The 25,716-nt window shown below is 43.6% G+C and overlaps 3 protein-coding genes across 6 annotated transcripts; all 3 read right to left on the bottom strand.

The window, feature by feature from the left end:
• Positions 1 to 762: 762 nt before the first annotated feature.
• On the bottom strand, positions 763 to 3,624 carry c1qtnf2 (C1q and TNF related 2). Of its 2 annotated transcripts, none has more exons than XM_087852997.1 (3): positions 3,503 to 3,624; positions 2,936 to 3,148; positions 763 to 1,736 (listed from the first exon to the last, which is right to left on the bottom strand). In XM_087852997.1, the coding sequence occupies exons 1-3, from the start codon at positions 3,522 to 3,524 to the stop codon at positions 1,096 to 1,098; spliced, it is 876 nt and encodes a 291-aa protein (XP_087709123.1). In that variant the 5' UTR covers positions 3,525 to 3,624; the 3' UTR covers positions 763 to 1,095. The 2 variants fall into 2 exon arrangements, with proteins under 2 accessions (XP_087709123.1, XP_087709115.1); XM_087852989.1 differs by having other exon boundaries at positions 2,936 to 3,193; positions 3,503 to 3,613.
• A 1,976-nt stretch (positions 3,625 to 5,600) lies between these two features.
• On the bottom strand, positions 5,601 to 10,369 carry slu7 (SLU7 homolog, splicing factor). Its single transcript, XM_087849118.1, has 15 exons — positions 10,212 to 10,369; positions 9,838 to 9,994; positions 9,593 to 9,746; positions 9,421 to 9,501; positions 9,102 to 9,266; positions 8,935 to 9,000; positions 8,702 to 8,833; positions 8,073 to 8,170; positions 7,874 to 7,941; positions 7,301 to 7,440; positions 6,787 to 6,948; positions 6,593 to 6,694; positions 6,400 to 6,477; positions 6,190 to 6,309; positions 5,601 to 6,104 (listed from the first exon to the last, which is right to left on the bottom strand). Exons 2-15 carry the CDS (start codon positions 9,984 to 9,986, stop codon positions 5,925 to 5,927), a joined length of 1,695 nt encoding a protein of 564 aa, XP_087705244.1. The 5' UTR covers positions 9,987 to 9,994; positions 10,212 to 10,369; the 3' UTR covers positions 5,601 to 5,924.
• Positions 10,370 to 11,089: 720 nt separating this feature from the next.
• Positions 11,090 to 25,715, bottom strand: nsd1a (nuclear receptor binding SET domain protein 1a). Of its 3 annotated transcripts, XM_087849109.1 has the most exons (24): positions 25,590 to 25,715; positions 24,307 to 24,556; positions 22,873 to 23,738; positions 22,410 to 22,551; positions 22,092 to 22,264; positions 20,216 to 22,007; positions 20,005 to 20,120; positions 18,826 to 19,045; positions 18,618 to 18,721; positions 18,454 to 18,513; positions 18,158 to 18,352; positions 17,970 to 18,062; positions 17,733 to 17,856; positions 17,451 to 17,651; positions 15,608 to 15,787; positions 14,746 to 14,902; positions 14,448 to 14,653; positions 14,251 to 14,363; positions 13,889 to 14,158; positions 13,676 to 13,792; positions 13,424 to 13,565; positions 13,178 to 13,284; positions 12,872 to 13,070; positions 11,090 to 12,575 (listed from the first exon to the last, which is right to left on the bottom strand). In XM_087849109.1, exons 3-24 carry the CDS (start codon positions 23,719 to 23,721, stop codon positions 11,797 to 11,799), a joined length of 6,339 nt encoding a protein of 2,112 aa, XP_087705235.1. In that variant the 5' UTR covers positions 23,722 to 23,738; positions 24,307 to 24,556; positions 25,590 to 25,715; the 3' UTR covers positions 11,090 to 11,796. The 3 variants fall into 3 exon arrangements, with proteins under 3 accessions (XP_087705235.1, XP_087705231.1, XP_087705241.1); XM_087849105.1 differs by lacking the exon at positions 25,590 to 25,715 and having other exon boundaries at positions 24,307 to 24,716; XM_087849115.1 differs by lacking the exon at positions 25,590 to 25,715 and having other exon boundaries at positions 18,826 to 19,042; positions 24,307 to 24,716.
• Between the last annotated feature and the right edge of the window lies 1 nt (position 25,716).

The following is a 25,716-nucleotide window of genomic DNA, read 5'->3' as shown; positions in this document are numbered from 1 at the left end:
TATATAATTTGATACACATGTGATTGGCATGACATGCATATTATTTTATCCTAGTGCATCATTTCTGTTTACAATCATTTATTCATTTCATGACTCGCTGGAAGAAAAACTGAGTTGAATAAATTTTCAGTTTGTTCAAATAATTTTTTGGGCATAAAAAAGTGATGCAATACGAGTTAATACAAGTGTTCAAGTAAAATGCCATTTAAATTGATAGTATGTGCAAAACTCCAGTGGCGCAATCGGTAGAAATTACATTTAATTAAATTAGTAAAACTCTAAGATGAGTTATTTGATTTCTAAAATGCTTATTAGTTTTATTTAAAAGATGTTAGTTTATAGAATACACTTCTATGTGTCATGAAAGTAATTATGAACTTGAACACAAAAATACACGCCATGTTAATGAACCATACACAAATACTCAAAAACTGTTCCACCTATTTTCCTCCTCTTATCCAATTCAGGGTTGCAGGGGTGGGCTAGAGCCTATCCCAGGTGCATAGGGTGACAGGCAGGGTACACCCTGGACAAGTCGCCAGGGCCAACACAAAGAGAGAGATAACCATTCACACTTATATTCTACCAGCAATTTAGAGTCACCAATTAACCTGACCCACCTAATTGCATGTCTTTGGACTGTGGGAGGAACCTGGAGAGAACATGAAAATTCCACACAGGCACCAGGACAGTGCTAACCAGTTTTGACTCAAAAACACAAACACTGTAAAATAATTTATCTTACAATATAATTTAGATTTTATTTCAAATTGGGTTTTATAATGATTAATAAAGGAAAAAAGAAAAAAAAGAAGAAGAAGGCACTGTGCCATCTCCTATCAAGGAGTTAAAAAAAAAAAGAAAAAGAATTAAATTATTTTGGGCTACATAAATTTAAATATTTTATGAGAAAAGGGCATAATATTTCAGGTAAAATGTTTTTTGTTCACTATTAAGGTTTTGTTGCGTGATTCCTCCAGTTGATTTTCTTTCTTTCCTAGTGCGCCTCCTGGTGACGGATGTCTTAAACAACTGAAATTCCACAAAGCCCAAACTTGTGAAGTTCAATTAGATATAAATCTTCATTACAGTTCATTAATTTTCATCTTGAGCATTTGCTTTTCTATCTGCTTCATTGAGAAATTCCTGGTCAGGGTAGATTAGGAAGCCCGTAAAGGTGCTGTCTGTCCAAAAAGGATCAAAAAAGAGTCCGTTCTGCTCCGAGTAGAAGATCTGCAGCCAGACCTGGTCTGACTCCTTCAGGTGGAGAACAGTAGAACCAGACGCCACGTCATAGTTGCCAGTGTTTGCATCAAATGTTTTGATCTTGTACTGCCCATTGTGAACTAACCCAATGGCGAGATGCTTGTTGGCCAGTGTGATATCATAGGTAAAGTAATAAACTCCAGGGATAACGCAGACAAACTTCCCGCTGGAGACATTGTAGTGATTCCCTTCATTCAGCAGGATCCGGGTGAAGCGGATGGGCGTGCGCTCTTTAGGATAGCTCTTTGTCACAGCCACAGAGAAAGCTGATCGTGCTTGCTTGCCACAGTTACAACCACCTGGAGCTCCTTCCTCGCCCATGTCACCCACGTCTCCTTTTTGTCCCCAGGTTCCAGATATTCCGGGTTTTCCACGTTGTCCTTTCAGTCCCCGAGGTCCGGCCTTGCCAATAATACCCTCACGACCTTTCTCACCCGGTTTGCCTGGGTTCCCAGGTCTCCCTGGATCACCTGATAACACATAAATAATGACAAGATGACAATAAAATAGTATAATCTGGGCACCAGTATAGCTGACATGCTTGAGCAGCTTAGCTATGTTCTTTAAGGCTATTGAAAATGCCCGGGTCCATTTACCATATGTCTCACCAAGACCTCCTAGCATTCCTGTCTTTTCTTCACTATTCTATCTAAATAAAGGCTAAAAAATCCAAAATCGTGTTTTAAACAAATACTGTGCTCAAAATAAATAAAGGAACACATTTAGTAGAAAATCAGTTAAACTTCTGTGATCTTGATCTGGTCAGTTAAATGGCAGAGGGAGTTGTGAATCACTTTCAGCTGCTTTGGTGTTCATGAAATTAACAACAGGTGCAGTAGAGGGGCAACAATGAAACAGTTTCCCAAACAGGAATGGTTTTACAGGTGGAAGCCACTGACATTTTCCCTCTGACTGTGTTTTTTCACTACTTTTGCATTTGTCTAGGGTCACTGGTAACAACTGGCAGGATGAGGTGATACCTGGATCCTAGAGGTTCCACGGGTAGTTCAACTCTTGAATGGCACATCACTGCGTGCCATTAGCATAAGGTTTGCTGTCATAGAAGAGATTCCAGGGGACAGACAGTTACTCTAGGAGAGCTGGACAGGCCATATAAGGTCCTTAGAGACTGGTGTCTGCTCCTTTGTGCAAAGAGGAACAGGATGAGCAGTGCGAGAGCCCCCCAGTATCATGGCAAAGCGTGTGGACATGGTGGACTAGCATACCTATTACCCTCATTTTTCCCTATATCTGATTGTTTTCAAAGTGTTCTGTTAATTGTGTGAGTAGTTTAATTGTTTTGATGACCAAAAGCTCTTAAGAGCCTAAAACGTTCCCTGTGAAATTGTCACTGACAAAAGAAAAGAGCATATTAATTGGCATGTTAGGGCTGTTTAGATGGTTTTTGACTCTTCAAAACTTGTGATAATAAATAATAAATCAACAGGCTCCTTTAAGCAACTGAAAAAGGTCTGAATATGAAGCTAATGACCAAAAAAAGAGTCAAATGGCAATAAAAACATTCCCTTTACACTTAAGAACTTGCAACTTCAGACATCTGCGCATAGATGTTGGAGAGGTTGTGCTAAAGAAAAATCAGATCAGTGACATATATGATGTGAAGATCATTCAAGTTCACAGTAACATACAACTAGAGATTAACTACTACCTTGATCTCCCTTCTCTCCCTTCTCTCCATCCTTCCCATCTTGGCCGTCTGTCCCGGGGGGCCCCATGGGGCCCATGACCCCGGGTGATCCAGGGGCTCCTGGGTTCCCTGCAGGCCCCGCTGGGCCCGGCAGACTGCAGACCAGCTGGGATGAGTGGATGGTGAAATTCCGACCTCTCTTAGATGGGGGATTTGTTGACTGCGAGACGACAACTGACAGCACATAGATCATCACAAACATCTGGAGCATGATGGGAACTGTAGAGTCACAACGAGGCAAGGGGAAGCAACTGTTTACAACAATTATACTGACTTGAGTTTTGCAACCATTAATCAGATGATGCAAACATCTGGTAAAAGATTCCTGGAGTCAACCAGAGACTAAAACCTAACACAACATGTGGACGGGCATCTAGATGGTGTGGCCATTTTCATGCAATCCCTCAGTAACTAATGACAAATCTGATGCATCTGTTATATGTTCTGGTTACATAAAAGCATGCAGCTTACAGTAGGTTATATAAAGGAGTGTGTCAGCCATTTTAAAAGCACAGAGTAAGAACTCACCAGTTGAGAAATTATGACTCATGGGTATTTTTCAGCTCTGTCTGAGCCCTTTCTCTGCATCAGAGTGCACAAACCTTCCTACATTTCCAACAAACGATTGAGGCAGCATTCTTCAAGAGAAGCTCTGCAGAGAAATGTGCAGCCCAGAGCCTCCGTAACATCCGCCCTGTTTATGCGAGTGATAGGCCAAAAAAAAAAATACTTTCACCATGATGTCATTACATTCAAGTCAGTGCAACAGCTGAAGCAGTGACACATCAGTGGTTCACAAACTCTGCTGTGAGGAAGCAAGAGATTACACAACGAGGGCTAAAAAGGAAAAAGCAGAAACATTTAGCTTGTTACACGTTGTGGATTTAGATACTAATGTCCTCAGAAGTGGTCAAATGTTGCAATAATAGAAAAAGAAAATGAAAAAATGTAGAGCACATCTTACAAAAAACAAGAGGCACAAGAAAGAGGAACCACTGAAAAAACACGTCTGCCATTTTTTAGGTTTCTGACTGTGTTCATGTGTAATGCACGTGGATAATGTGTGCACCTGGTTAATGAGGCGTACAAGGACAGACTTCTCCCTGCAGTCTGAGATAAGGAACGCTGGGATTGACCGCTTGTTTTTGGTGTCCTCTTCTCCACCTTGGAACCCTCATCAGGGCTTTCCAGAAAATCACCCAGTGAATGAAGAGGTAGCCATCTCATGTTTGCATTCATTTTTCAGTTCAGTCCATTAGGTGACGCTCTGGGTGACTTTTTTTTTTTTTTTAGGTATTTGAGATTTTAGTCCTTTCTCTTCTTTCCCTCTTTATCTCTGCCCTAGTTGTGTTTAACACACGTCTAAGGCTACAAAAAGCTAAATTAAAAAGTGCATAATTATTTCTTTTTTTTTCCCAAATAAATTATCCAGAATTGTTTGTCGCTGCTTTGAAGCAGCATTTCATTCAGCAGGAGGGCATTACGAAAAGGAAACACACCTTGCAAGGTTCAGTTTTTGGTTTTTAAAAGCATTTTAACTTTTAAAAACCAAAAACTGAAGTAATAAATAATAATAAAGTAATAAGTAATAAAATACTAAAATACTGAAGTAATAAAATACTTCTAAAACCCAATTTTCATGTGAAAAACTGTGTTACCTAAAATAACAAAACACTTGGGGGGGGTCAAAACTGACTGACATGATTTTGTAATCCTGGTAAACGTATTAAAATTAAATACAAATATTGATGAAATGTCTTTAGTTTTTGTTTGTTAAAGTTACAGTTTGCCCCCATGAGTTTTTAACTGACATCTTTAATGAGAGTCTACAAGACTGTGAACTGTTTTCAGAAGCAGCGGGTTTTTTGTGTGAAACTTGAACTGATCTTCTTAAATCTTGCCTCCAGCATTTACCCTCTGTAAAATGATATTTTGCAAGGCTAAAGCTAATATTGAAAAAAGCAAAACATTAAAACAATAAACAATTAAAAAGTAAAGTGAAAAGCACAGGTTCACTCTAAGAACTAACAAGAGAGTCAAAATGAAATTTAAAAACAATAAATAAATAATTAGAAAATACAATAACTATAATAAATCTGGTGGGTACTTTTACAAAGAACTGTGTTTTTAAGACCCTGATCACTTACACGGGGAACATGATCACTGAGAACATTACATAAACAAGCCGTTCCCTACAGCAGGGATTCAGTGAAGGGTAGAAACTAGAAGGGCAGCTTCAGTTTCATTTTGGCCTGTAGTGGAGGTCACTATGAAGTAATCCTCCGCTTTCTCTTCAGATCAGTACTTAAATCGATGAAGTCTCAGACCTGACAGAAATGTTGGAAATGCCTTTTGAAGAGTTCTTTCCATATTACTTTCTGTTGTTGTGTACTAATTTACAAATCTCCCCACATACTTAAGTTTCCTCCATGTCTTTCTTTGGATCTGGAGTCCATAACTGGAAAACACAATATGTATATACAGCCATGCTAACAACAGCTACTGAGGTTCAGCAAAATTGAAAGGATCAGCCGCCCAAGTTATGTTTCCACCCATTGCTCATACCTCATGTACAACCCTCCACCCCAGCAAAAAACCCCAAAAAACAACAACAAAAAACCATACATTCAGGCAAATGGATTTTATTATAAAAAGAAATGCAGTTACGTTTCTCATGTTTCCTGTAAAGACTGAATTTGAAAGGTTTGAAAGTATTTAAACGTCTCCTGTTGAAGCAAAACACCTTTTTTGTTGTTGTTCTACATTTTATGGACATGCAGCTTCAAAACAATGTGTCAACATTAACTTTTACAAAATACTGTACAGTTTCTCCAGCGCTTCTTTCCAAAACACAAAACTTGAGTGAATGTGGGATTTTATATTTTACTGAGCAGCTGCTCTAGTAGAGTCCTTGGGGAGAGTTTAGGGGAATCTGCAGGGACTGAAAAGGTCACTGTCCCAAGAAGGAAGCCATGGGATCATCTGGCCTGCTGCGTTTCATGCGGAAGGCCTCCATCTCCTCCTCAGTGGGCGCCTTTACTTCAAACAAGCTGTTGTACGGCCTCTTCCTCTCATCCAGCTGCATTAGCATCTCCACCTGCTTCACCCGCTTGTCCTCTGCTTCTAGAGCCTGAGAGGGAGACGGCGGTTGGAGGTCAGACACGGAGAAACTGATCAAAACAAACACAGCAGTCAAACAAAAACAAAAACATTACCTTCTTCAGCTTTTCCTTCTTCTTCTCCTCATCCTCCGAATCACTGCTGTCGGAGTCGCGCTTCTTGTTCTTTTTGTTCTTCTTTTTCTTCTTCTTCTCTTTCATCTTATCTTGATGCATCTGGTGATCACGAATATTTTAATAATGAACATTACATTTAAGCTTATTAACATTAACTGCAGCATTTTTTTTAAAAACAGTGTCCCTCACTTCTAGCAGAGTCTTGGGCTGTTCTTCCTCCTGTGGCTCAGTTATTGCCTCTTCAAATGGAGTGCACTCTGAGTTGTTCTGCAGGGGGTCATAAACCAACACAGTCAGAAAGTGAGAAATCTGTGACCACTTTATAAACTGATATCCTATCCATCAAACAAACGCTTCAAATACTCTCAGTAAATGTACTTACAATTCCAATTCCAGCTGATCCTGTGCAGTAACTCTGTTTGACCATGGAGTGGCAACACTTGTACCCCCAGAAGCCGTCTTTCCAGTAGGAACCCCAAATACACTAACGAGGAGATATGATCTTGATTTTAGGATAAAACATAAATAAAATGTAACAAAATTAGCCACACCTTTGCTACGGTCTGCCCTTCTTACAGTGTGGTTGTTGATGAGCACGTCCTCCTCATATTTGGAGCGAGCGACAGCCTTTTCGAGTCCTTTCAGCACAGCGCCGTGACGCGAATACTCCACGTAGTCCTCCGTCTGGGCCAACAGCAACTCCCGCGGTGGTGCATCCAAATGCTCCTGGCCTCCATACTGATTGTCACACACAAAAGCAGAAACGTCATCAGTAAAGCCCAGACTGTGACTAATATGAAGTTCGGTCTGATGTATCAGCCAATTTTTTTTTTCTTTCTTATATCCCTAATATTTGTAGTCATTTCTCCTTTACACAGCTGATCCAAGCCCGACTGCTCAGATCAACTGGTTGTTTGTGGCGTTGACTCTGCAGTCAACGCCACAAACTCTGCAGAGTGCCATCCGGTGGACAAACTATGCAACATCTGCACTCATAAGATGGTTGAAGAAAATTTCTCCCATCTCTTATGTACAGTTCACTCTTCCTGGCCTCATCCTGTTGCTAAATGAATACATATCAGCCGTGTACCTTCTCCAGGATGCTCTCCCTCTGTTCTTCTTTGAAGTCCTCCTTCTTGACCTTGAAGGAGCGATGCAGCAGCTCCAGTTTGGTGGGGTCAGCCTGCAGATGCACCTCGGAGCCTTTCTCATAAGCCTCCCAGGCAAACACTGTCACGAGTCAATGACAATTACTACAAATTACACTCTGTGGTCCTATCAGATAAGAAAAAGCTCGGATTTCATCATAATTATCCTTTACTAAGTAACTAAGATCCTGCCTTTTGGTGTCTCATATATAACATACGTGTGACAGGAGAGGCACTCTTTAATTTAGCCATGTCTAAATAGATGTATAGATGTTAACCACTATTGCTAGCAGGCTGCTTTTTATTTTTTGCAGCTGATTTTTACTCTATAAATGCTGATTTTTCTACTTTTGGTAACCTATTATAATCCAGTCAAAAATTCAACAGTTTTGGTCACAGTGGCCAAAAATGAATAAATCTCTAGACTCCAATATAAGTAAAGTCATACTTCCAAAACCTAAAGAGTTAAGGTTGTGAGGTGTTTGAAACGAAGGAACCATAACTTTAGGACTTACATTGTGTTTGAGCCATGGAAATTGTGGCTCCACTGTAGCGAACAAAGTTGTCTCCAGCGTACCCCACTCTGTTACACAAAACAGTTCAAAAATGATTTCAGTGTCCACTCAGTTACTCCGAGACTATTTATACTATTCCTCTGTTGATTTTATTTAAAAAACAAACAAACAACAACAAAAAAACAAACCCATAACTTACTCATCAGGGTTCTTGCCAGTGTTCGAGTACGGATTCTCTCTCATTGCTCGCGTCTTTGGATCGTAGTACGCTGAATTTGGATCCAGATTTCTCAAGTACTGTGAAAAACAGACACGAGGAGTTCAGATTACAGAGAAATTAGTAAATTGCAGTACCCCATCTTTCATACACAGAACTGCTGAAAAGTCATTTGATTTTATTATATTTCGCTTGAAAACAAACATGAAGGAAGCGTGAAAACACGAATGAAACAAAACATGATGCAAAAACAGAGTCTGTGTAACTGCAACAGCCCTCTGAATCAAAAATTTGGTATAACTGCCTTTATTCATTAACATAGCCTGAACTCTCTTAGACAGCCTTCTTGTATTTACTGTAAGTTGTCTTCAGTAATAGTTCTCCAGCCTGCTTGAAGGACATTCAAAGCTTTTTCATGTCCACAATTTAAACAAGATCTCGATACAACTGTCTCCTTGTAAGAAAAATATAACAGGAACATGGTGTGGCTCACAGCTTTTACACAATAATGTGGGCAGTAACACTGTGTTCTGTATTCATTTTCTCCCTGTGTACACAGTTTATCATCAGAAAAAGCACAAATGACTCATGTTTTACTACGTGGCTCTTACTTTAGCTGTGTCTTCTCTGATACGCAGATTCCTGACAGTGATTCGTCTCTTGGAGTCAAAGTTCTGACCGGGCATGTCGATGTCATCTGCATATTTGTCTTCATCCTCATCTTCACTGTCATGTTCCCGCTCCTACAAATAAAGAATGTAAGGTTATTAAACTGCAGTCTGATATTTGCCTCCAAAACTGGGAGAAATGTATTATTACCATGGTAATATGAGTGAGCACTTACAGTCTGGTCCAGTTTTCCCGAGGCCAACTCATCCTGAAGTTTCTGTGCTTTCAGTGTCCTTTTGGCCTGAGAAACAAATAAGAATTCAGTCATGTGGTGGTGGACCACAACAACATCGGCTTACCAATGTTTTGACCTCTGGAGTTCAGTCATGCTGGTCTGCTTACCAGATCTACTTTGGCGTACTCTTCAACAATGCGCTGATGTTCCTCGGGGTCGTAGCCATTCCAGCGATCACGCTTTCCATCATAGTCCATGGTGAGCTGGATCTGAGCATGTTCATCTGGAGCAATCCCTGTTCCTGTGAATTTGGCACCAACTTTTCTGGGTCGCTGGTGAGACAAAATGAAAGGTAAGATGCTAACTTAGTACAAATAATAATAATATTATTATTATTATTAATACTCCTTTGACATCCAGGATAAGCAAACCCTGAATATTAATTTGTTCCAGCAGATAACTGTAAAACTGTTTCATCGGTTTTACCTCCAAGCAGTCTTTCTTCTTGTGTGTCATGGCACCACAGTTTTCACAAGCCCCTTTACGGAACTTAGTTACAACTGCACTCTGTGTGGAGACACAAAGTGAAGCTTTTAGATTTTGTGGCAATATATCTACTTCTGTGTCCACATGAGAGAAAAACTCGCCTCATTCTCACCTCCTGCACTCCTCTCTTGTACCACTCTCCGATTGCGGAGTACTGCTTCTCATTCTCACTCTGTGGTCTTTGATGCTTTAGTGTGGGCCTTTTTGATGGGTCGATGTACCACGGCACTGATGAAATGTACTGTGGGATGTGGGGGTTTATGTCCCTGTAGGACAGATGCGTTCACGTTATATATCACGCCATTCCTTCCATCAGCTGCCTGAAAGCACACACTTTCTGCACAGGCACAAACTTACTTTCCCTCCTCGTCCACCTCAGCTGGAGCGTTTCCCAGCTTTCTCTGCTCCTCCAGCTCCTTCTTCTTCCTCCAGTCCTCTCTGGTCATCTTCTTGGGCTCATCCAGGCCCACGATCCCCTCCGAGTTAACGTTGGTCTGCTCGGTCATGACTGAACCTGCCGCCGGGGACACCGTCACGGGTTTAGTATAAACACCCGTCCTACTCACCTACACTCAGCAATTATGTGTTTCACTTCTTAAAACAAAGGCTAAAACTACAGTTTTTATTGCAGTATTGGCCAAACTAGCTGTTTAACTGCCGAATGACGTACATGTAGAAGAGGCATTTTACTTAATTTCTGTGAAAATTCATAAACCAATTCACTCACTTACCTTGATAAGGCTCCACAAATAAACTTGATGTTTATATTCCTTCCGTAAAATCAGCAACCTTCCCTGTATTTGACCCCTTTTTTTAAAACTCGTCGGTTCTGTTTTGACTAAAATGCGATCGTCGCCATTTTACATCAGCTAAAGTTACGTCACGTCCTTTCTGTGGAGTGTCTGCCGGAAACAGCGACTTCTAGAGGACAGTCAGAGTACAGCACCTCAACCGCAAGAAAACAGGTGGTCTTTACTTTCTTTTACTTGGGAAATTTCATATCAGTAGTCGAAGCAAGTTAGTTTCTAACTCTTTATTTGAATGTGTTTTGATCTGATATCTCAAGTCTAAAAAAGCATAGCTTAAACTGTATTGTTAAAATTCACTCAGAAGTGTTTCTCTGAAGAACTGTGTCAGTTTTATGCAACATTTAGTCGCTAATGTGGCTTTAATTTACGATTTCTCTTAGTGAAATGAACTTGTGTGTCTGTACATAATTACTGACCACGTTTTAGGTACTCATTATTACAAATCTCTAATCAGCTAGCCACATGGCAGCACCTGAATGTATTTAAGCATGTAGAAATATAAAATCTGGCTGGCAATAAAAATAGTAATCGTGTCCATTCTTGTATGACACCATGTACCCATCTTCTGATGACTGCTTAATGGTGTCACGTCACAAAGCTCAAATCCTCACAAACTGATTTCTTGAGCATGATGACTTAAGACAGCTGTGAAAGCATAAAGGTGGTCCAACAATGTGTATGTGTATAAAAGATGCTTCAGAAAAGGTTCTTCTTGTTACACGTGGACAGATCCTTGGATACTGAGATCCAGTAAGTACAAGGATTTTATTCTAATTTAGTCAGTGCAACAGCAGCAGCGGTTATAAAACCAACACTGGCAACATCTGTGATTCATGTTTAGGTTGTGAGAAGATGACGCTTTTGTCTTTTATTTCTCTGTGCCAAAGATCCTGAGCTGTGAGCTACTTGTTGTCAAATAAAAGAAACTGGGGTAGTTTTTGTTGTGAGAAGATCATTTATAGCAAGAAGACTCCAGTGGGTTCATTTCTGCATTCGTCACAAGCACCAGGCAGGTACTCCCTCTGCCTAACTGTAACACGGACATGTGAGAACAATGTTTTGAGGACTCCTCTGATTGGAAAGACAAAGTTAAGACAGTGACAACAACATAAGATGCCCTTAAGATGACAGTTTGGTCAGGTGAAGCTTCCCACCTTTTTTCTTATATTCCAAACAGTTTTTTTTTTTCTTAAAAAAAAAAAAAAAAAAAAAAAAAAAAGGCCAAATAATGTAAACATTGTTAAGAGAAACAACAAGAGAACAAAACAGCACCAGACACATACATATCAACAGAAGTAGAAAGGGGCTGAGTGAAGCAGCCGTCGAAGCCTTAGCACCAGTACTCATCCCTGCTGTCAGTCCAGCGGTGTGCAGATGAGAAGGCAATGTTGTACCAAAGTGAAGGCAGTGTTGCATTCAAGTAGGTACCAAAATATGAAACTCTTTCAGGCCTTTCAATGTCTACTGAGTTTTGCTGCTGAGATATAAGGAAGGACAGGATGAACAGTCACTTGTCATCATCCTCCACTCTCCCCCAGTCCTCCGAGTCCTCGCCCTCCACCTCTCCGTCGTCTTCCTCCACATAATCACCCCAAGTGTCATACTCGTCCCCGCCCTCGTCCTCCTCATCATCATCCTCTGGCAGATTTCCTCCATACAGTGGCTCATCCTCCTCGTCCTCTACTATCTCCATCTCCTCCATATCGTTCTCTTCCTCATCGCCCTCTTCTTCATCTTCGTCTTCTTCATCGTCGTCTTCCACACCGTCCACGTCCAACCCGCACACCTCCCCATCCTCCACCTCCCCGTCCTCCCTCTCTGCCTCGGAGGAGGCAGGAGTGGAGAGAGCTTTCTCGTCAGTTCTGCCCGTGAGGTAGGACCTGCCGGAGGGGACGAAGCTTGAGGTAGCAGTCTTGGTGTTGATGTAGAGACGAGGAGGAGGCGCTTGCCTCGATGAAGTCGCTTGGCTGGCCGGGGCAGAGACGGGAGCGGAAGGAGCCACTCGTCTGGTGACCGGGACAAAAGAAGGGGCGACGGGCGCATCAACAGCCCCAGGCCTCATGGAGGTCGTGTTGGGCATGTATTCGCGTATCTCCCCTGGCTCTAGCGGGTCGGGCCCACAGGGGTCGTGCTCGCTGCAGGACAACTTGCCGTCCAGCTTGGAGATGAAGAGCATGCCTTCTCTGTGCTCCTTACAGTACGAGTTGGGGCACATCTCGCAGAATGAAGCCGCCTCTTTGCCACATACGTCACACTGGTGCCATGGACACTCCCATCGGCCTGCAGGCAAATCAAATGTGGAATGAATACAATAAACATGCGCAAATAGTACGATTTTTGACTCACAAATAGCTAACAAAAATATAATAATTAACATTTCTCTTCAAGTTCACGTTCATCAAAACTACATTTTATTTTTGCCTTTTTTTGGAGAACCTTCCCCTCAGAAACCACCCAGTCACCTCTGTTTGCTCCACGCATGCTTGAGGATATTCAAACCCCCTGAGAGCTTGATGTAAAAAACGATTGGCTACACACGGCTATCATATTGTGTGCTCTCCTTAAAGTCTACTTGCCTGCAGGCCTCTTGGCCAGGTTGAGGCAGTCAGCATGATAGACCTTTGGGCAGCCCGGCTTCTTACAGGAAACTATCTGACCCCCGTCACCACAGCTGAAGCACTCATCTTCCCTCTCCTTGGTCACCTCTTGCTTGGTCTTCTTCTTCATAGTGCCCTTCCGTTTTCCTTCCTTAGGTTTCATTTTCTCAGCTGCTGGCTGGTTCTATACGAGGACGAGGAACAGGAAGGTCACAAGGCAGCTCTTCTTGTAAGTGCGGTCAGAGGATCATTTAACTGAAGGTAAAGTTGTGAATAAATATAAAGTTTTACCTTTGGCCGGACACCCAGGAAACCGCTACAGTTGGGTGCTCCACATTTACAGGCGGTCTTCCCATTGCCACGACACTCCAGGTTGTAGTTGAAAGTCAGCTCCTCACCTGAAGTAGTTGTTGCATTAGATCGGATGTGTAATTAAAATAATCTGGATGATCTTGTTCAATACAACCCTCCCCCCCTAAAATAAAAAATAAATAAATAACCCCAAAACAAATCAAAACAAAAAACAAACTATCAAACCTTTTGGGATGTCTTGTAAAGCAAACAGCCCCACTCTGGTGTCCCCATTCACAGTCCACTTCTGAGTCTCACAGTTTGGCTGGCAGCTGTGGTTCATGAAGCGAGCCTGGTTGCCTTTGGGCCCCGCGTCAATGATGCGATCCTGGAGTGAAAAAAAGCGCAAATCAGCGTGGACCCGTCATCCGATCTGCACTGTTAATCAAGCGTGCCGCGTTCAGGCTGCATCTGTTGGTATTTGACTCAGATACTTACTTTGTCCAGTGTAAGCATGTAGAAGTTGCAGATGTCGTTCTCCTGAGCGTGCCTGATCCTGGCGCGGCATTCTTCTTCATCTATCACCTCGCCCACGTATTCACTGATAAAAGCTCCCTGGGAGAGACAAAAAGAGACGGAGAAACCGAGGAATGAGTAAAATGTGGTTACAGCTAAAGCGATCGATGCTGGCTTGATTCACTTCCGACCCACCTTCCTGATGTCCGACAAGCCGCGCATACCCCAGCCGCAGGACAGAGTCCTGAAAATCTCCACAGGTGTGTACTGGCGTTTTGTGAAAGATTGATTTTGGCATCGGTCCCCTGCCGCGCACACCTGAGGGTGACACTCGTACATCAGCATACGGTTAATGCACTCAGAGTCGATGCCGCACGGGTTCTCGTCAAGCGCCTTGCAGTTACATCGTGGAACCTCCGAGAGGTCAGCGGTGATAATCTGCACCTTCCCGATCGGCCGGTTTACCTAAGAAACAGACACAGGGGTGAGATTTTAACAGCACGTCTCAGTTAACTGCTCTGCCATTGGCTAGATGAGCACAGATGTACACACGGTACCCTAATGTGTCTGTATGGAGGAGGCTTCTTGTCATTCTTTCTGTCCTCCTGAAGCTGCTTCAGCTCCTTTTCTGCCTGAAGCTCTTTGAAACGCTCGGCCGCTTCATTCAGTGCTACAAAGAGACACACGATCTTTACTATTAAACATGCACCTTACACCAAGAATCAAGATGCACTCAGCAACCTTAAGCACGCACCCTTTTTGTACACTGCATCTGCACCCTTGCCCATTTTTTCTATATTGTGAGTATCGCCCTCCATGTAGGGGAACACTCTGGCCTGGTATGTCCACACGAAATCTTTGGAGCCAAAGAACTGCACCGGGAACTCTCCCACCTCGTGTTTCATCCTTAAGATGTTATTTGGGACCTCTTTGGTCAGGCAGACTTCAGCAGGCCACCACCTGAAGAGACACAGCGGGTTTCAGAAATACAAATATGGCTCCAGTAGTTGTTAGCCAGAGCCTCTGTGTGATTGCCAGTGTTGTTAACCTACCTGTAACGCCCCCACTTGACCCACAGGATGTCCTTAATACGGGGCTTCTTTCCAGCTTTGCAGTCGTTGCAGAACCAGCTACCCTGTGGCATCTCCATATTCAAGCATTCCCGATGGAAAGCAGCAGGACAGGCTTCACAGCACAGCAGACTGCCCCCTAGAAACGCAACCCATGAGTGATTAGGGAGCTTTTTTATAACGCGTCATAATATGGCCTGCAACAGTCCGTAGTTATGCTTTGAACAGTGATTACAAGGTCACACGGGCCTGCAAACTTTCTTCTAAGTTGGTAAGGGAGAACAGTCCATATCACATGTAAGCATTTGTGAGGTAAAGCAAGCAAATAAACACCAAGCTGAATATTTATCATCAGCAGTAAGCTAATTCAGTAACTGACTTATTATAGTGCCACTACAAGTGACACTAATCAGTACAAATGTAGATACTCAGGACTAAATGAGGTGAGTCGGTGTATTTAAATGAGATCAGCGGCACTAATTTAAATCAGTGTCAGAAATAAGAGCATTAAACATTAACATGTGACTTCAGCAGTCAAACTGTGTGTTTTTATAGCTGCTGGGTTTCAGAGGCAGATTTGTGAGTAGAGACAAGAAACAGAAGTACATTTATAGATCCATTTGCCAAGTGGGAGCATTTAAGTGGAAAATGGGACGGAGCATAAAAATAATTTGGAGCGCATTATGTTGAATTGAATAATAAAGCCCGGCGCTGAACAGCTGCCTTCCTTTGTGTGTGTGTGTTTTCTGTTTAACATTTGAACAGTGGAGACGGTCTGTTAAAAGCTCATGTTTTAATCCTGAACCCACCGTTACATATGCACACGCTACAAGACTGCGCTCACCTTCAGAGCAGACAAAGCACCAGCTAACGTTGATGTGCTCGTGGTTCTTGCAGCCTTTGCGAGGAGTGAAGTGGTTCGGACAGAGGAAGCTGTTGTTCGCCAGCACCAAGCTGCCCGCTGCCATGCAGTTGTCGTTGCCGTGATAGGCGACGGGACAGCGAACGCATCGAGCCAACCGACCTGAGAGGAAGTGAGAGGAAGCACGGCTTAATTCAGGCAAACAAAACAACACAATACCATTTACGGAGCAATTTTAAAACACTTTCACTCCAAATGTTGTCCCTGGATTTTGAACATAAGACTCAGTCTTACAGGATTATTAAGAGAGATCGTAGTACAAAGCACATGGAAGGAGTCACGTCAGTCCACTGAATTAAAACTCTGCATTACATGCCAAAATCCTGCACAGTCAGTATTTTATGAAGCCACTTTAAACTGCTAAAAATCAAGGATTATGATGTACACTTGGTACTGTAGGTGAGGCTGTAAGTGTCAAAAATCTCAGGCTAAATGCCTAATTTCACATGACACACGAGCAATGAATCACATACTCGAGTGTCAGCCTGTGCTTATGCAAAGACACCGAGTCATTCATAAGAAAAAGCTTAATCACAGAAACAAATCCTGATATCTCCAGGCATGAAGTGCAAAGCCCTTAAATAAACCAGAGTTCAAAAGAGGCCATCAATATTCAAACTAACAAGAGACACGCAAACAAAGACTGTGTCCAGAATCACGTAACCTGTTGCTCTTATTTAAGAAACAAGAATCCTTCCTGTGGTTGGCGAGCCTCAAGATTATAGCAGCAAGGTGAAACTGTAGGGCCTCTAAAACCCTGCAGTTACAGCAGAGTTTGAGTTTGGAAAGGGTTCAGTTTGTAAGAGATTTAACGCTACGTGCTTAGATCATGTTTAAAAGGGCAGAATCTTTATTTATTTATTTATTTTAGATGTTTTATAGTCTAATCTGCCCTTTTTTTTGTTTGAGTGTATCACGTGGTTTGTATGCTGAGATAAACCCTCTGCATTTCCATTCATGCAGCCACCTTTTTATAGACCTTTACAATGATGCGCCTGCCTCGTCGAGTGTGCTCTTGACTCGGCTAGATGTTCTGAAAAGATGGTTTTTAACCAAGGGAAGAATTGTGCAATCATCCACTTCAGTCGTTCTCTTTAGTCCTCATGGTCCTTTTTTCTTGGTTGGGCAGTGCTCATAAGTGCATTCCTTCTTTTTAAGAATAAACCAAGGTGTTGTTGATGCGCTCACTGCTAAAGTTTCTGCTATTTCTGCTATGAATCCAAGACTTCCTTTACTTGCATCAACACCTCTTTGGACTGGATGCAAAATTTTAATAATAAACCACGGTGAAAATGAAGAAATAACTATCAGCCAGCTGGAGATCTACTTTTAAACACATTTTCGTGGGCTGTTTAAAAGCCACTTTAAGCTGCTCCCTTATTCACAAGGGGCTGGCCACAGCGGGTAGCTCCATGTTTGATTTGGCAAATTTGAACATCTGATGCTCTTCCTGACGCAACCACAAAATGGATTTTTGTCTCCTCCCGGGAAACAAATGACTGCAGTTACTAACCAGACTGATTCTAGTTGTTAAACCTTCCTAATTAAAGGTAAAACACTACACTTTAAATAGATATTTACTGCTCTATTTTTAATTCGCTGTCCTGTTAAAAAACCTCACATGTCACCTAGTTGAAGTCTTGCAAAAAATGACCCTGGTTTCAGCAAAATCTTAAAACATACTAACATAGAAGCATCTTGTGGCCTAACTTGGATGAGGAGAAAGTAGATGGCTGGTTGGATCAAAGCCAGCAGTGGCGCTCACCTTTAGAGCTGCAGATGTTGAGGGGATTGGTAATGTGGCAGGACAGGCACACATGCAGGGGGCAGCGGAAGCCTTTGTTGTGAGGCTGGGTGGCCGAGTAGGCCATTATACAGTCCGTGTGGTAGAATTTCCCACACAGCGGGATTATGCAGCGCTTCACCCCATCTCCGGACTTCTTGCACACGAAGCACGCGTGAACGCCTGAGAGGATCATTAACAACCAGGAGAATTAAACTCAGGTATGCCGTAGCGTGCATTTTTTGTGCTTTCAGGCGTACCCACCAGCGTTGCATTCGCGACAGAGGAATTTTCCCTTCGGAGGCGCCGACAGGCCAATGCACTGTAGGTGAAAAGCTCCGTAACAGTGGCCTTCACACACCAGCAGGTCTCCCGTCCTCTCGCACACCTGCTCAAACACACGGAGGAAGAGACCCGACTAATGATTTACTGCTCCCAAATACAGAGAATGCGCCACAAACCAAGCAGAAAATCTACACTTTCTGATAGACTCCCTCTCACCTGACAGACACTCTCCTTCAAGGATGCAGCTCCTATTTTGCCTTTTACATCCACCTGTGAGGACAGACTGTCATTCCAGCCGGCCGGCAGCACCTACGGAGGTAGTTGTTGGTCAAGTGCTGCTCGTAAATGAAATACCACAGGTGGACGACCAATAACTCAGCAGCTTATCAGCACGACATACACACCTCGGCTTTGGGAGTTAGTGTTCCAGTGTTTTGTTTCTCCTCGGTGCTGCAGGCCTCCACCTCAGCCTCCTGATTAGGGGTCTTGGATCCTTTGGGGCTTGGAGATCTGCTCTCTGGGGGCTTGGAGGCAGCAGAAGCAGCAGCAGGAGAAGAGGATGTGCTGAACATGGGCTTGTCGTTCTTCACAAATCCCAACTATCCAATATGACGAGATTTTTTTTTTATGATTAATTCTAGTATAATATTGTTTGGTGTTATACGAGAATCAGAGAAACCACATCACGAGGTTTTAGTACCTGTCTTTTCTTCACCAACACCTTCGCCTCTGACGTAATTGCACTGTGACGTTTTTGCTCCTGTAGAACAAAAAAATACTTTCAGTGCTACTACAGAGTGCTCACAGAAAAAGCTTTTGTCCCTATCACAAACGCTCCTAGCTACCTAATGTCATCTCAGTTACCTTCTTCTTTGCAGGAGCAGCAGGCACCTCTTCTATGTTACAGTCCAGCACCTTGTGCGACAGCTTTCTCGGCCTCTTTCTTTCTTGGATTAACAATTCCATCTCTGGAGTAAAACGATTCAGCATTGCGTATTATAAAATAGCATCTAAGAGTCAGGAAAAATAGTTGATGTTGTAAATACACCGGTTACGCTGTTAGCTTATTTACCTGGTTCAGGAGGTAGATCAGTTTCCTCTGGGGTGTCCAGGTCAAGGGGGGGCTGTGTCGTGACTGAAGCTACCGAAGGTGCTGCAGGAGAAAGCTCGTCCTGAGACGGACTCTTTTCCAACTCTGCCGGAGCCTCGGCGGGCTCGTCTGATGGAGAAGCTGGGGTAACTGTCTCTGACGTGATGCTGAGGTCGTGGAGTGCTGCAATCCCTGAAGTCTGCTGAATGTACACATTGACAACAAAGCACTGCTGAAATCCATCACATATGAGGTTTTAAACTAAACACGGGGCAATCGTTTCTGTGCACTGTGGCGGCAACATGTTCCAGCAACATGTAGCAGCCATAGCTGTTGTTTATCAAATTTGTTTCTACAATTATATCTTATTATCACTCAACCCAAAAAACCTTAAATGTCAAAACAATAGGCAGATGTATCAAGGCATAATCAGAATGATGTTATTGCCTGATTTGAAAGCAATTCACTTTATTTACTTTATTTAATTCTGGCAAAGTACAAAGAGATAGCTTTATGTCTACTGAGTGGGTAATTCTAGATGGGTCAACCGGATAAACAGAAACATCTGTCTGTTTGAAATGGGTGTGAATATACAGAAAAGCAAAAAGGCTACAGCCATAGCTTATATTGTATTGTATGTGCACAATATATACAGGATGCACGTTTCTTAAACATGCCTTTAAGGACAATATATGCTGTAAGCTAGAGGTTCTAAAACTTTCTAAACTTAGGGACCCCTTCCAGGGAACAAAAGTTTCCAAGGACCTCATAATCCTCACACCAATCCAGCTGGTTGGAGCTTAGCGTCAGACGAGTATGTGAACGGGCTTAAATATTAACAGCTGGGAGTGATTTCATGACAGATTGTTTTCTATTGTCCCAGTGATAACGCGGGAGGGAGTTGTGGACACAATCTGCTTGTTTTATTGGTGTAAATTGTTCCCATCTCTAAAGATTCACTTTTAAATGATACCGCACAAAATTCATGCTTTAAAGCAAAGCATGTTGCAGGCCCCTGTGGATATAGTGCGTGGAGCCTTAGGGTGTCAACAAACTCGACACTAAAGACTGTACAGTTAGCACTTGCGTTGTATTTATAGCTTGAAAGAGGTTGCTTACTTCCATTTTTATTAAAAGGAAAACGAATCATACATTTCTTACCATTTGGGAAGATTCTGACAAGTGCTTCTTTGATCTCTTTTTTGGGGCAAATATTTGTTCGTACTCCTCGGTCGACTCCAACAGACGTTTGGTGGGTTTCCGGAGGCGTTTGTTCTCTAAATAAAAATAGGAGAATAATCAATTATGTATCATTTACTTACTGATTTTACCAGCTCTGGAGATGAAGCTCAAAAGGAGCGCTTTGTCTTACCGGCTGAGCTGCTTCCGTCGGACAAATGCGAGTCGCTCTCCGTGCACTTCTCAGCCCCCGGTTCAAGATCCGGTGATGCCATCATCTCATCAGACGCCTCACTCAGGAGTTCGCCCTTCCTCTCGGCAGCCTCCTCAACCACCTGCCAGCGCTTCTTTGGAGCCAACATGGCTTCTGAGTTGCTATCGAGGTAGCTGGTGGAAGGATCGGCAGTGACAACAGGAACCGACCCAGAATCGGCCAAATCGGCATGGCCGCTAACAAACTCCCTGCCGTAAGCCATGTCGGCCAGGTCGGAGGAAAGGCCAGATATGCTAAGTTTAAGTTTGGCGGGTAATCTTTGTTTCCTACGTTGCTTTTCTGAGCTTCCAGGCGGAGTACGAACAGGAGAGTCTTCACAGTGGTTGGTGTCAGTTCCAGTGATGCCTTTAGTCCTAATCTTTGTCCTTTCCTCTGTCCTGTGGGGTATTGTGGATTTGCGTGACTGGCCATTTTCAAGTTTGACCCCATGAGTTAATCCCTCACAAGAACCATTGGGAGTGTCAACATCTGTGGAAGCAGGGATCACTAGGGGTTCCTCTTTGATTAGGGTAGGTGATGGAGGGATTGTCAGCGGTTTGCCTTCTTTTTCCCTGGTATCATGCAGGTCTTTCAGAAGCATCAGAAAAGTACTGAATTTATAATTGGAATCAGTACGAAATGCAGCAGTTTCAGAGTCACTGCTGTCCTCCTTTGCAAGAGATTTAAACTTTATTTCCTGGATATCTGGAAAGGAATCCATCGGTGACCGGGACAAGGACTGAGAAGTGGTTGTGATATCCCTGACAGTGCTTTCTGTCTTGATCTTAACAGGTTGCAAAGTGGACTCAGTCGTGGCCACATACTTGGACTTAATCCAAGAGCCATTACGAATTAGCTTCTTATCAAGCTTCCTTGCACGCCTTTTTGGAGAGCTGTGGTTTACAGACAGTGATACACTGCAGGAGGATTCCCGAGTAGGAGACATTTCAGTGTTCATGGAAGCATTAGTAGGTGTATTAGCAGGAGACTCATCAGCAGAGGCTTCTGCTGAGAAGCGGCTCGTGGCCACTGCATCTTTGAAATCGGTCTCTTCCTCCGCCTGCAGAGCCCTCGTCATCAGGCCACTGCTGGCAGGAAGATCCACAGAGGTCTTTTCACTTTCAACACAGCTGTCCAACCTCTGGCCAGAATTTGTGTTTTTTGATGTCCTTTTGTTTTTTAAGCTGCTAAATGAGCCTGCACCCCGGCTCACTTTTTCTGTACTCTTTTTAGCCTTTGTTGAACTTTTTTCTCTTTGGACCTCTATACTGTGCACTGGAGACAGCGCTGTGCGTTTCGGTCGATGCAGCATCGGAACTGAATCCAGGTCAGCATAAGGCGAGTCCTTCGGCTCTTCTTTCAGTGCACGCGGTGCTGTGTGAAGCTGGCCTGTGGAGGATTCCTTTGATCCACTGACTATATGACCAAATATGTCTGACAGACACTTCTTTTTCTTCTTCTGAGCTTTATTGTTATTGCCTTGATTTGTAGAGTTTTTGATGAGATGGTGCTCGTTTCCATTGGAGGCTGTAGAAGATGCTGGAGGTTCACTGGAGTCCACAGAGACAGACGGGCTCTTGTGTGCCTTCTCATTAGGGAGCGGGCTGGGTATACGTTCATCTCCTTTGACCGACACTGACAGCACAGTTTCACTTTTCCTTTGCCGACCCGGGAGCAGATACTCAGCTTCTGCTACACTGACTTTCCACGCAGTCAGCAAACTTTTGGGTATCTGCAGAGAAGTAATATAGTTGTTGAAATATTGTTCACAGTGAGAAAACAAAAGATTTTCAAAGATTTACTTCACAAATTATACCGTATACTTGTAGTCTTTCTCCTTCTGCTTCCCTCGCCGCCTGAGAACAGGAAGGTCTTCAAACTGATGGCCTCCTTCAAAAGGTAGAATAACGTTCCCTGGGACCCAGGAAGACTCTACAATCTCGCCAATCGTCTCCAAGAAATACATCCGGCAAGGACGAGGACTGGGAACTGGATCAAAATGTTTTTTGAAAAGAAGAAAGAGCAGTGTGAACTTTGACACACACTACAATGCCGTCAACAAACTATCAACAAAACAGTCAAGTTGTGTGAAACGGATTTGTGTAAAATAATCAGTATTCACATCAAATCTCACCTTTCATCTTAGTGTGAATCCCCTGATCCAGGTCGCTTGTGATCTGACAGGGCCACCAGGGCCGTCTGTTGAATTTTGCCCACACCAAATCCCCTTCCAAGTATTTCACTGCAGGAAGAGGCCTTTTCTTTGGGCTGTTGGACTAATCATTACAAGAAAAACACAATAATAAGTGATACAGAAAAAAAATAATGCTGCATGTATCAAATCAAAATTCTTGTCATGTATAATGACACGAATAGATAATATCCGCTTTTGAATTCTAATGGTGATGACAAAACATCACACTGATTGCTTTGCTGGCCTCAGATTTGAACTGTTTTCTACTCTTTTGGGTCAAATTTTAAAGCTTGGAAGATGGCGTACGTTAAGCTATGCTTGATTATAACATAGCCACATAAACTTGTGTGGATTTGGTTGTACAGAAGTTGCAAAGTTTGTATCTCAAGAGTTTTATACTCACATTAGAGTTGGTGCCACCTGGTGAGATAAGTCCTGGGTCAACAGGGGAGAGAAGTTCACCATCACTGTCAGATTCCTCACCCAAACTCCACCCATCTCTCATGGAGATGTCTGGCAGCGCGCTGGGGCTTAGTGTAGGGTTGAGCTCAGATATAGTTTTGGACATTAGATTAAAGACTGTAGGTTTGTATGTTCTTTTATCCACTCCTGAGTCGCATGTGGTCTTACACTCTGTAACAGTTCGATCCTGACTCGGCTGTGGGGAGTGGCCAAAAGGCGCGAGTTCCTCGCCGCTGTCCCCCTCCTCATCGTCCCCCTTTACATCGCTGCTGTCAAATAGTGTGGACTCAAAATGCAGGCATCCGTTTGGAATGGGGGAACAGCGCTCGAAGCTGTCAGGACTGTGTAGGAAGAAACCATTTCTGCTCATGTCCGGCAGAGTCCCAACAGGCTCCATGTCACTGTTGCCGGGAGAAGGAGGCAACTGGACAGTTGGCGCCTCAAACTCATCGTCGTCGTCGTCGCTAATTGGGCTTGCACAGAGCAAGTTGTTCCGAGGATGAAGGTCCCTTTCTGGGTCAGGTTTGTTGATCGCAGTGTTCAGGTCGTAGGGCCTCCTCAAAGAACTGTAGCTTTTAGATCGGTTAGTCTGATTGTACCCTAGTAAAGCGGGTTGTTTGAGGCTGGAGGATGGCAGCTGCACAGTTGATGACTGGTCTGATCCTCGCTTCACAATGCCACATTGGTTTCCATAGGAAGTGCTCACAGGGCCATTGTGGGGCCTCAGCTCTGGCGGGCCTGAGCCAAACACTGAGCCTACCCTAAGACCCGGTCTGTATGACTGCTTCATGTTGTCATGCCTACATCCTGTCAAATGAAACACAGGCAGGGTTAGACAAGGTAAACGTGCCATAAAGATTCTCTCTAAATACACTCCTGTGTGCTTATAGAGATGTGTAAACAAAGTGGCTTGTACAGTGATAAATATCAGAAGCATATCCATGAAGGTCCAGCCATGGCCAGTGCGCGCGTACACACACATACACAGGCACCCACACACACACACACACACGCCGATAAGCCGACATTGCATGGCCTCCATTCTAGAGGCCAGTCGTACGGCACAAGACAAAACACAGAAAACAACCGTGCTCACACACTTCATTCACAAACTATTAGAAAATAACAGCGCTTTGTCTGCTAAATGTGGGTCACCCCGGCGATCGCTGACTTGTACAGTCAATGGAGGAGCGCTGAAGCTGTAGTAGAGGAGGTGACACTGAGCCATCACAGAAACAGTCAGTGGCTCACACAAACAAGCTACAGCCGCACACCGACATAGGAAGCTACTATTAACTCACGAAAAAAAAGGTCTGATCGGCACTACAAGTTCACCGCACTATCAACACGTGGAAAAAAAAGGCGAAAAACTCACCGTTTGGAGGTCGGTCATCGCGAAGCCAGCAGCTGCTCTTTGATAATGTGGCACCAGGCGAGTGTTTCTCTCGGTTTGTGAAAGCAGATCTCCACAATCCCAGCTGCAGCAGCACTAGTAGTAGGCCAAGGCACGGCTCTCATTCTCGCTTCATCAGCGTCGGCCCTCTTAAAAAAATGTCACCTTAAATAAAAAATAACAGCCGACTGCTCCATTACGCCGCAACGTCTTCAGTGAGCCACAACCGGTCCTGTAACAGCCACAGCAGTTTATTTACTACATGGTTATTATTATTATTTTTGCCTGCTTGTCGATGTGCCCCTGGTTATGTTAAAACAAGCCCAGGCTGTGTGTTGGTGAGCAGTAACCAATCCGCAATGCTACCCAACCCCCCGTCTGTAGAGGGCCGTGACACTCACCCTCCGCGTGCACGCGTGCACACACTGGCGAGCACGGACGCACGACAAACACGCACGCTCACACGCGTGCACACCCAGGTGAAGTTTGCAGTAGTTATTGGTATGTAGTAATCATAAATGAAGGCAACGGATTTCTAAGTAGTTTGTCCCGTTTCTGCTCTAACCCCCCTCCACCTTCAGTCCTATTGTTTAACTTTCCTAGTTGATGCAGGCCTGTGTGCGGATGTGTGTGCCTGTGTGTGTAGGAGGAGAAAGATCGACCATATAGGAAAGAAGAAAAAAAGGACTGCACACCGATAATAACCACACGGCCTTTACGGTCAAATCACACTCTCCGCGCGCCATGTTGGCTCTCCACGGAGCGCTCTGACATGAGGAAACAGGCCGCCAGGCGCTCAGGAAAGCACGATCGAGAGTTGAGGCATTGAGCATATGAACGGGTTTCTTTCTTTCTTTTGGTTTCCTGTGATTAAAAAAATCTGTCGGCGTCCGTTTTCAGCCCGCCGGCACGTAACTTTGATGGTTTGTTGCGTGTCTTGTTGCTCTTAACTGAAGCAGATCCACAAACGCGCAAACTCAAACAGAGAAGCACAAAAGGCTCGCTGTGGTGGGCCAGTCCTCAGATCAAAGAGCGTGCAGTTACATGCCGACTTGTCAGCAGAGCAGCTACCCTCTGCCGGCTTTTAAAATGTTTAATATCATACACTGTGGTTTGTTTATGTCTCCAAAGGCGGTGCACTTCTATATTTTGGTGAATGATCATGTACAGAACACAAAGATTAAAGACGCAGCTCACATCATGGCGGCTTCACCCCCAAAAAACATGACCTATAGTTTTTTTTAACCTCTTCTTCTGTCACGTACCTGGTAAGAACACGCCCAAAAAGTAAGCTCATAAACGTCGGTACGCCTTAAATTAGTCTAACAAGGTGTAAATAAAGGTATTATGATAAAGTGACTGTCATGTCACAAGACTCAAGCCCCCTTGTGT

Source organism: Neolamprologus brichardi, chromosome 2, assembly GCF_056152115.1.
Source record: "Neolamprologus brichardi isolate AB-2024 chromosome 2, ASM5615211v1, whole genome shotgun sequence".
In the NCBI taxonomy this organism is placed as follows: Eukaryota; Metazoa; Chordata; class Actinopteri; order Cichliformes; family Cichlidae; genus Neolamprologus; species Neolamprologus brichardi.
This window is presented reverse-complemented; position numbering and strand designations above follow the sequence as displayed.